Source organism: Rattus norvegicus, chromosome 1 (genome assembly GCF_036323735.1).
Source record: "Rattus norvegicus strain BN/NHsdMcwi chromosome 1, GRCr8, whole genome shotgun sequence".
Classification (NCBI taxonomy): domain Eukaryota; kingdom Metazoa; phylum Chordata; class Mammalia; order Rodentia; family Muridae; genus Rattus; species Rattus norvegicus.
Genome location: NC_086019.1, coordinates 256,662,305 through 256,672,959, shown reverse-complemented (window position 1 = coordinate 256,672,959; position 10,655 = coordinate 256,662,305). Strand labels below are relative to the sequence as shown.

General features: G+C 46.3%; 1 protein-coding gene across 2 annotated transcripts; it reads right to left on the bottom strand.

The window, feature by feature from the left end:
• Positions 1-444: 444 nt before the first annotated feature.
• Gsto1 (glutathione S-transferase omega 1) lies at positions 445-10,583 on the bottom strand. Of its 2 annotated transcripts, XM_039108850.2 has the most exons (7): positions 10,314-10,583; positions 10,113-10,221; positions 7,317-7,539; positions 5,254-5,352; positions 1,466-1,572; positions 1,085-1,134; positions 445-668 (listed from the first exon to the last, which is right to left on the bottom strand). In XM_039108850.2, the coding sequence occupies exons 1-7, from the start codon at positions 10,345-10,347 to the stop codon at positions 661-663; spliced, it is 630 nt and encodes a 209-aa protein (XP_038964778.1). In that variant the 5' UTR covers positions 10,348-10,583; the 3' UTR covers positions 445-660. The 2 variants fall into 2 exon arrangements, with proteins under 2 accessions (XP_038964778.1, NP_001007603.1); NM_001007602.1 differs by lacking the exon at positions 1,085-1,134 and having other exon boundaries at positions 10,314-10,429.
• Positions 10,584-10,655: the final 72 nt, after the last annotated feature.

The following is a 10,655-nucleotide window of genomic DNA, read 5'->3' as shown; positions in this document are numbered from 1 at the left end:
CCGTCTTATATACTGAACTGGCTGGTGTGATCTTGTGGTATTGCATATGACACACCTCTATATCTGTCTTATACGGAATTTGGAAGGAAGGATTGAAAGGGCTATTTTAAGTAGGGGCTAGTGAGATCTTTTGGCGGTTAAGTGTTTGCTGCTCTTCCAGGGGGTGATTCGGTTCCCATCACCCATGGCCTCTGCCAGTATCACCGCTCCAGGAGATCTTTAATGCCCTTCTACCCATGAACATCTGAAATTGACATTCTTGAAATCCAAATCTAGATTAGAAGTCTGGATCAAACCAGAGGTGATGGCTTTGGGGGTGTCAGTGAAGACTGTTTGGGCCATTAGAACTGATTGTTCTGAAATAGAAATGGCAGTAGCCAGGTCCGGAAGAAAGAAACCCAGTTAGGCCATTAGGTCAAATTATGAGAAACAAGCCAGTGAGAATAATGGGTAAAATAAAAGCATGCTATTCAATCGATGAAGGAAAACATCATTCGCTGAGGGCTCTTGCCCCTCAGAGCCCATAATCACAGGCCTCGGGGCTGTCCTGTAGGTAGAGACTTAAGTAATCACGGTAGGTCTTGGCATCAATGAAGTGGGATGATGCCACGGGGTCTTCCTGCATGGTTGCCATCCAGAGCTTGAGTTTTGGGGTGTGGTCTATACACCTGTGGGAAGACAACATGAGAGCTGTGAACCAGAGGAACCAGACCGGCATCCCAGGGTCTCACCACCGCAGTTTATCCCCCACTAGACTTTAAAATTTTGTCTTTTAACATGTAAGCCACAGACTAAAAGCTTTTAGATTTGAGTGGAACTGAGGTGTTTGTTTCTCAGAAGAGAAAGCCGAGTTGAGAGTGGCGTGGTTAGTTAGAACTTCGAACTGAGAGACTGACAGACAACAGCCTTAAAATGGCAGTTTTCTATAGAAAATGTGAACTGGGTGGGGGGGGGGGTAAGCCCCAGACTGCCGTGATTTCTAGGACGTAGAAGTAAGCCAGTGTAGCTGACTGCAGACTCAAAGCATGAGTTTAAAAAGCAGCGTGAAGGGGCTGGGGATTTAGCTCAGTGGTAGAGCGCTTACCTAGGAAGCGCAAGGCCCTGGGTTCGGTCCCCAGCTCCGACAAAAAGAACCAAAAAAAAAAAAAAAAAGCAGCGTGAAGCTCGTACAAGTAGGTGGGAAGTAAGAGAGTACGTGTGACTCAAACTACATCCGTGTGGACTTTTAGCCAGCAGAAGGTAAATTTTAAGACACGGATGCCGCAGACAGATGTCTCCTCCTCCCCTGGGCTGAGCATGGGTGTGTAGGGGTGACCTGACAGGTCCTGCACACCCAGGACTTTCCCCTCTCGCTGGCCCACATTCACGGCAGCGACATTCACTATTTATCTTGGTTCAGAAAGAGCTCCATAAGTAACATTACAACCCTCATCTTGACCTGTGCACAAACATCCAAATGCCTTACTCATTGAGCTCCAGTGCTTCCAGTCGCTGAAACCACGGCCAAATAAGATAATCGATCATTGAGAGCGAATTCCCACCGAAGAAGGCTGTCCTCTTTTTAGCCATAGCCTGAGTATCAAAGCGAAAACAAGTTTATTTGTGCAAACAGAGCAACATCATTGAAAGCAACAGAGGCAAGTTAGGCAGAGAATGTCTTAAGTCCCCTTTTATCCTGATATAGTCAAGGAGGGTTTTAATGTGATTCAAAGCCCCCCATAACCCAGCAATTCTAACAGCAAGTCTGACAGTAAGCCGGTGGCTCTCAGCCTTCCCAATGCTGTGACTTCTTACTACGGTTCCTGATGTTGTTGGACTCCTCCCAACCATACAGTTATTTTCATTTTTACTTCATAGCTAACTTTGTTACTATTATGAATCATAATGTAAATATCTGTGTTTTCCAATGGTCTTAGGTGACCCCTGTGAAAGGGTCATTTGAGCCCGGAAGGGGTCGAAACCCACAGGTTTAAAACTGCCATAATATAACGATACGCTGGTAGTACAAAGGTCCTGTGCTCACAGACAGCACTAGGGAAACCAGGAATGTTAAACACACAGGGTTGTCTTTTCAAAGGAAAAGATGTATAACCTGTTCTTCCCAGAAGGCTGGGAGTGGAGGTGGCCAGTAGCCTAGGTAACTCCTGTGCTACCTGTAGGGTCAGGCTATGCCTGGCTCCCCAAAAACTCTCACAACCAGGCCTGGGGGTGGCTAATAGTCTAGATGACCTTTTTTGTCATTTGCATAGCCAAGGGCTCTCCCACACTCCTACAACTGGGGCGCGGGAGGTGGCTGAAAACCCAGATGACCTCGCTATCTGTATGACCGAGGCCACACCAGATCCTCCCCAAGGCCCTTAAGATAAGACATGTAGCCTGTCTCCAGAGCCCTTCTTCATGGACATATACTCTGAGAAGAGTTTCACTGTAATTACGCCTTTGCGCACAGAAGATTGCAGCGTGCTTTAAAATGCCTACAAAAGAAACTGTCTGGTGTCTGACTCTAGATGTTCGAACCCACCAATCCCGAGTCATGTGGAACCACATTTCCTTCTTGCTTCATGCAAATTGTTACTCTGCTGAAAGCCTGGTGGTCAGAGATTCCCCAAGCTGATGGAATAGCTCAACTGTGAACACATCACTTGTCCAGAATAAAGACGTTTTGATACAATCAAACCTTAAAACACTGGGCTGCAAGCAGGAAGGAAGGATACATAGTGTAAATGAATCTGATAACCTTAAGACAGAGTGCAAGAAGCCATTAAAACCTGCACAGGATTCGGCTACATTTGTATAAAGTAGGGCCCAAACTTAGCCCTTGGCTCTTAACACAGACACTCTGTACTAGAATGCGTTCTTTTTTTTAAAAGTTGTCAAGTTGTACTTTCATGCATGGGGTGCTTCTCTGCACGTAGTTTTTAGTTGAAGACATAGTTAAAACATCCTAGGAGTAGAAGAAATTGATGATTAAACAGGTAACAATCATTTGAATAACAGTAAAGCTCAAAGGGGACGTTTCTGGAATGTAAGGTGAATCGACACGGAGGTTTCACCAAAGAGGGAAACTGAGTATTATTCGGTCAATTAAACCTGCAGGTTAATCAAACCTGAAGGAGGTGGGGTGCATATGACTAAAATTCATTATCTACTTGTAACACAAGGAATTCTAAAAGACCAGAACCAAACCAGCTTTCCCATTATAAACAGCTTCCATGGGTCTCCTCAGAGATCCTTGCAGGCTTATGCAGTGTGGAAAGATGGTTTGTGTCTTTCTGATTTTTTGCCTTCTCTCACTAAAATAAGAACCTGATCCCAGCTTCCGTGCTGTCCCACAGAAAAGCAGGAATTAGCAAATTTGATTCAAGAACAAATATTTATATATCTATATCTATATATCTATATCCACAAAGAATTACCAGTAAAGGAGCTGAGCTACACACTGCTGTAGGCACAAATTAAAACGCCCCATTAAAGGAAAGTTATTTCAGGAGACTAGGAAGTTCATGATACCAGACCCAAATAAAGATATCAGAATGCTAAATTATGGCTCAAACCCATGAGCCCACAGAGAGAGATCCTTTATTAAGTCTATAATACACATGAGAGTCCACTGAGACCAAACGGCTGCCCCAGCAACACTTAAGACAGCTCAGAACCAGAAAGATCTCTCTGTAAGACCCCTGCGGCGAATCATAATGATGGCCCCTCAGGAGTCACAGGGTTTTCAGGTTAGAGCCCGTGGCTTCGCAGCCACCGTGTGCCTTTCAGTTCCTGAGAAGCCGAGGCGTTCCCTCAGTCAGTGAAGCATCCAGGCCTCTCTGTGGATCTCTGGATGTTCCCTTAGTAGTCAAGGGAGTGTGGAAGCATGACAGGACAATTGCTCTTAGATATTGATCTCGTGTACCCTGTATGGCTTGCAAATGTCATTGTATCCTGGCACCTACAACTGTATTGACCCTGACAATGCTATTATAACTCTGTTTCTGATAAAGGTATAAAAAGTCTGCTCCCAATAAAAACTGCCACAGCGTAAGTTTTGCTGTGGACCCTTCAACTGGCTTGGTTTAATTCACGTCACCATATCAGGCGACCTTGACCTGGTAAGTAAGCAGGGACACCCAAGAGACCACAAGCATCAGGCTAAAGGGAACTGGTTCTGTGAACTTTCCGTCAATGTAACAGATGCCAGGAACATTGAGCGTTCACAGTGCAAGAATTAGCAGATTAAGACTAGAGAGATGGGTGGCTCAGAGCTTACAGGCATAAACTGCTTCTCTAGGGGATTGGAGCTTGGTTCCCAGCAACCATATCAGGCGGCTCAGAAACACCTGTAATCGCCGATCCAGGGGATCCAACACCTATGGCCACACATGCACCATCCCCTCACATACACATAATCAAAAGTAATCAAAGTAAAATCTTAAAAACAGCAAATTAGTAACAAGAATAGAGTGGAAAAAAAATACTGGAACAAGCTGCTTAGGATGGAAGGACATATCCCCACTGAAGGAGCACCTCTGCTTCTCCGTGGCAACCTGGGGACAGTATCTCAAGACCACGGAGAATGAAAGGCACACGGGCCTGCATTCCTGGCAGACTTCATAGTGTCATAGTGGGAAGTCTTTATTACATCAGCAGCAGGGAGAAGCAATATGGTGGCATCTACTGTCTGATTGCAACTAGGTTAAATTATTACTTTAAATATAGGAACATGGACTGAAAACAAGACAGAAAATGGGAACAAGTGATGTGGAAACCTAGGTGCGATTTCTCATGATTTTAATGCTGATGTGCTGCTAAGTACTTCAAGCCCGTAAGCCAGGTGTGGTCAGGCGAGCCTGCAACACCAGCGTTCACGTGGCTGAGGCAGGAGGATGAGGAGTTCAAGGCCAGCATGGGCTGCACACTCCACACCAGTCTCAAAAGACTCCATGAGAATATAGTCAACGATGGTACTTTTAGGCGTCTTAACTTATATCAGTTAAGATATATCAGAAATCGGGGCTGGGGATTTAGCTCAGTGGTAGAGCGCTTACCTAGGAAACGCAAGGCCCTGGGTTCGGTCCCCAGCTCCGAAAAAAAGAACCAAAAAAAAAAAAAAAAAGATATATCAGAAATCTGTTGTGACCTCCTCAGACTGGATACTATTTCTAATTGTCAGTGATTCGGAGAGTGAGCTTGTGAAGGCACAAGGCAAAGAAATGCAGACATAAATTGACATTTCTTATGGTGAAAGCTAAGACAAGTGAGTACCTCTTCTAGCTTGCTGAACTCTTTCTTCAGTTCTTCCTTTATGCCCGGATGGTCTTCCTTTCTCTTCGCCCTAATAAAACTCGTAACCAGAGACGGCACCTGAAGGGAGAGTGAGTGCTTAGTTTATCAAGGTGAGGTAATGCCCTGCCCTGCCAACACATAACAACACATAACAACACACAACAACACACAACAAACATACTAGAATCCCTCCAGAGTGCTGCAGAGACAAGCTACAGTGTTTGCAGAAACCATGGCCTGATATTCCGAACCTTTTTGGTAGACTAGGATGTGGGGTTGCTCCAGATTTTGTAATTTGCAGGTAATGGAACCCACTTTAGCAAGTTTGAGCCAGAAACCTCATAAATGGACCCTTGAGTGGCCTAGATTGGGACAAATAGGCCTGGAACCATGGGAATTTTCTAAAGTCATACTGAGAAATAGACCGACGAAGAGGCACCATCTCATATGAGACGACCAGACATCTTTGCCCTTCTACTGCTCCCCTAGAATTTAACCTTGCAGCCACTGCCACTACCTCTGTAACAGGCAAGCGACACCACCACCACCTCCTGTCTCAGCCACCTGAATACTGTGTAACCGGCATGTCCTAACCGCACTCGTACATGTGTGTATGTGTGTGTGTGTGTGTGTGTGTGTGCACTGAAGTGTGCAGTGCAACAGACCCATGTGTGCGCACGGGGTCAGCAGAACATCAGTGACTTCCTCTGTCGCTTGTCATTTTACGGCTACAACAGGGTCTTTCACTGAGCCAACAAACAGAAGTTTGCTGTTTAGGCTGGGCTGACTGGGGTTTGAGCTCTCTGGATCTGGGTGTTGCTCATTTCCAGCCCCAGCCACCACCATACACACACACACACACACACACACACACACACACACACACACACAGATACTAGGGTTACAGGCACACATTGCCATCCTGGCTTTTCATGTGGTTGCTGAGGATTTTGAGTCCTCGTGCTTGCAGAGAAGCATTCTCGCCCGCAGAGCATTCCCTCAGCCATCTTTAAACTCCCCAGCATTACGCATGAGTGTTCTAACCACTTCCACTCTTCTTTTGACTTTATCCAACTAAGCCAGATGACTGCCTTGCCATTTTTCAATGTCTCCAAAACACAACGTTCTCCCTGTCCCTCTCCCATCTTCTAAATATTTTTTTAAAAAACTCTCTCTTTCCTCGTAGACAAAAATGTTCCTTTATATATTTACCACGCTACCAAAGTAATTCATCTGAATGTATGTAGCAGAGCCTTGCTATTCTTGGTGTCTAAATACATACCCGTTGGTCATCTCTTTGCTAATACCAATTCGAATGAATCACTCTGAGCACAATTGAGATGCAGGCACCCTACCCAGGAAGGCAGTGCACTGTCCCTGCTAAAGGCTGGCAGTGTCAATTAAGGGCTGACGCTGGTAGGAACCATGTGTCAGAGTCTGCTCTAGGCAATTCGTGTTAGATCTGCCTACAGGTGAACTAACACAATAGAAGTAAAACAAGGAGGCAGTCCCAGAGCACACGGAATGGAATGGCGTTCCCCAAGCTGATCGCACAACCAGGTAGTTGAAGCCATTGAAGGGGAAGCTCAGTCCTCATGTTCTCAAGGTAACAAGATCAAGAAGGGAGGCAGGGGGGCTGGGGATTTAGCTCAGTGGTAGAGCGCTTACCTAGGAAGCGCAAGGCCCTGGGTTCGGTCCCCAGCTCCGAAAAAAAGAACCAAAAAAAAAAAAAAAAAAAAAAAAAGAAGGGAGGCAGCTCTGAGGGCAGAGGGCCAACAGACTTGTTGAGGAGACGCTCAGCGGGAAACAGAGCTGGGGTCCTGAGCTGCCTGGCTATGTTTCAGGAAGGCAGCAGGTCCAAGCAGAAATATCAAAAATGTCTAACATTGTTAAGAAAGAGAGAAGACACACAACGAGAACCGGGAGAGAAGGGAGGATGTGCAGCAGACTTTTAAAAAAAATCGCCAGGGGCGGGTCAGGAGGAAGAGCCAATAGGGGTGACTGAAAGATTCCAAACGAGAGCTGGAATTTCCTACACCCACCTTTGAGAATAACTCAAAGGTCATCTTCTGGCAAGCTTTCTCGTACGGGTCATCTGGGAATAACTTCTTCTCCGGGTATGCTTCATCCAGGTACTCGCAAGTGATGACAGATTCAGTGATCAAGTGACCCTGAGTGTTCTCCAGAACCGGCACCAGCCCAAAGGGATTCTTCTCAAAGAACCACTCGGGCTTATTCTTCAGGTTGATGTTGATGATTTCATGCCTGAAAGACACAAGGCTGCTGAAGAGAACACGGCAGTTCCTGTCCCCCCGCATCAGTGTGGATCGATTCTACCATCTACTCAGTCGATGAGCCCTGGGTGGAGAAGAAGAGTTCTGCCTCGGTCCTCGAACCACGCTGCACTTACGGTTCAAGAACCTGGTTCGGATGCCCTCCTGCAGGCAAGCAGCCAATGCTCGCTTTTCTGCTTATCCGACTTGTTTCACTTAGCGTCCCCACCCATTATCCACCTCTGTCACACACTGTAGACTTTCCTTCTCTTCAACAATGGAACACCACATGTAGAGCATTTTCTTTACCCACTTGTCCGTCAGTGGCCATCACAGCACACCCTTGTAGACAGCGCTGTACTGAACACAGGAAGGCTGGTGTCTTCAGCATCCTGACAGGAGGCAACCAACTGGATCGTGCACAAGCCGGCTCAGTATATTAGAATCAGCCTGACAGAACCTCGTTTCATTTTGATTCGGTTCAAAATGAACCGACTCGACTGAATTCATTTTGCTAATATGAACTCTGAAATCCTCGTTTGCAAGGGTAATTTTTTTTAATCCTAAAAATCTCATAAAACGAACCACATTAAATCCACACATTTTGATATGTTTTCCTTAAAAAGGTTTCTAAATCTTAAAAGTATGAGACAAGACAGACGGCCCAGTTGTTAAGGGTACTTGCTGCCCTTGCAGAGGATTTGCGTTCCGTTCCCAAGACCCACGTTGGGGCTCACAACCATAATTCCAGTTCCTGGGGATCCAATGTCCTCTTTTGCTGTGTGGGATCCTGCAAGCACATAAACTCATGCACGCGTGCACACACACATGCACATGAAGATAATATTTTAAAAGTATACAAAATAAATTAAAAGAAGAAAGAATCTATTGGAGCCAGGCTAAATCCAGATTGTAATTGTGTATGCCTTGTATCCCGCAGAGACTGTAAGAGAAAGGAAAGAGTTCTAATCCTTACAGCGATGTCTGTATAACTCAAATCAGGCGCGACGTCCATTAGGAGAGACCACTCAAAAGTAAGCTATCCCGTCACGTCTGATTTCCTGTGTCCTTACCCACAACAGATCGGGTTAAGTTTATGGATTTCAGTGCATAATCGTTCACAAGAACAAATAGTCAGGGTGAACACTTATGTGTGTGCGTGCTTGTGCACACACATGCATGCTGAAAGGTTTACAGAATAACGAACACAGAGGCCACCCACCATGGGAAAGACAAAACCCTCTGTCATAGACTAACGTCCATCTCTGAGAATTACATTTTGAAAACGGAAGGCAAGTCCTGGGCCCTGGTGATCAAGAACACAGGTGAAGGCTGGAAGCTTGGCGGTTTGAGCCAACACTCAGCACGGCTGAGCCCACAGGCTGGAGGATGCTTCTTTCAGGGAGTATGCAACACACAGGACCTGTTTAAGATGTCACTGCCCCCCAAAAAAGTTTTCTGAGGTGCAAAATCGTCTGTGAACATGGAAATGCGGTTATACACACTATCTGAAGGTAGCCCTTCTCCCAGTAAGAACCCCCACCCCGCTGTTAAGGTAGTCATTTCAGTTTTGCTTTAGAAAAGTGCTGGTGCGAAATATAATTCTTTTCAACGCAGAGTTTCAGTGGAAAACACAAAACACAAATCATTGGGCTCCCTGAACCCAGCTGTGCCCTGTTTTTGGACTCTCTCATTTTATGTATGAGGACAATAAATATCTTTTATTTTTCAATTCAGTTTGAGTTTTTGTTATAGTAAAAGTTATGACTAATACAGAGAAATTGCTTTAGGTTTAAAAAAAAAGACAAAAAAACACAAAATGTTTTCTTATGTTCAAAACCACAATCTCCCATCCAAATGAAATTAAAAATCATTACAAAGTGACAATTAATTTTCAAATACTTCTTTAGGTTACATCTTAATACTTAGAGAAAAGAACTGCCTGTCTAGCCATTTCGCCCCATGAACTAAAAGTCGTTTATGAATTTTAACTTTAAACATGAAATTTTTCTTAAGGGTGAGCTTCCAAACAGCAGGTGTTTAATAATTGTTCAAAAGATTCCCTAAGACACTGGAAGGAAAATGATCCGGTGGACACGGTAACATAAAAGCTAAGAGACTTGCCAAGTGTAGATAACCGGTAGGTCAATGACTGACCAATGAGGCTTTGCAAAGAGACTTAAGACACTTCCCTGTGTTTACAACCCATATAGCTGTGCACAGGACTTAGAACTCTGCTAGGCGGTTGACCTTTGTGCAAGGCGAAGCAAGCCTCTAGTTCACCAAGAATCCCGAGCTGAGACAGCCGCCTCAGTGTTCCGCAATCTTGTGACCATGTAACCTCAAGGAGAAAACAGCTTTTTTGAACTACAGAATGCTTAAACAGGCTGCCTTAGAGCCCTTGAGTCCGTGACAACTCCCCGCCTTGAAAAGAGGGTGTGCAACTGAAGTCTCTTACAAAAGGCAGAGACTATCTCCCCCTGAACACAAAGCCGACGCCCCGAGGGTTAGAAGCGGAGCCGCCTGCCCCACCACTAGCCCCGCGCGGCTCGCCCTCGTCCTCACCGGATTCCCTTGGCCTTCAGGACCATCAGCGTCCTCTGAGCAAAGGGACAGAACCTCATGCTGTAGACTCGGATCTGGCCCTCCGGGACCGGGCCAGGGGGCGCGCTTCCTGCAGGAGAGAGGAGGCGGTCACGTCCCGGATAGCACGGGGATCCTAGGCATCCCCGATACCCGGAGCCTTCCCGCCACCGGCAGCCTCACCCTTCCCCAGGCTCCTGGCGGACGCCCCGGACATCGCTGCGCCGAGCAGACGGAGAGCCAAGAGGGTCCTGCTCTCGTTTGCGGGTGACTCAGGAAGCACGTGGCCAAGTCTCGCCTGGTGGCCTAGAACTCAGCCCCGCCCAGACCGCGCCTCCTGTCCCGGAGCTGCTCCCACCCCTCCCTTAAAGGAAAAGCATCCGCCTCTGGATCCTGCTGCTGCTTGACCATAACGGATGGGCTCCCACGTTCGCTGAAGCGGTAGTGCAAGGAGGGACAATAGCACAGAGACACACACCCTGCCTCCACACAAGGGGACTTGTGGTTTCTTGTGTCATGTGGTGA

Excerpts from the sequence above, each read along its gene's own strand:
- Gsto1 (NM_001007602.1), bottom strand. The coding sequence starts at position 10,347 with ATGTCCGGGGCGTCCGCCAGGAGCCTGGGGAAGG. Across the intron at positions 1,573-5,253 it reads AGTTCAGCAAGCTAGAAGAG|GCTATGGCTAAAAAGAGGAC; the intron begins GTACTCACTTGT and ends TTTGATACTCAG. Across the intron at positions 669-1,465 it reads GAAGCACTGGAGCTCAATGA|GTGTATAGACCACACCCCAA; the intron begins GTAAGGCATTTG and ends GTCTTCCCACAG.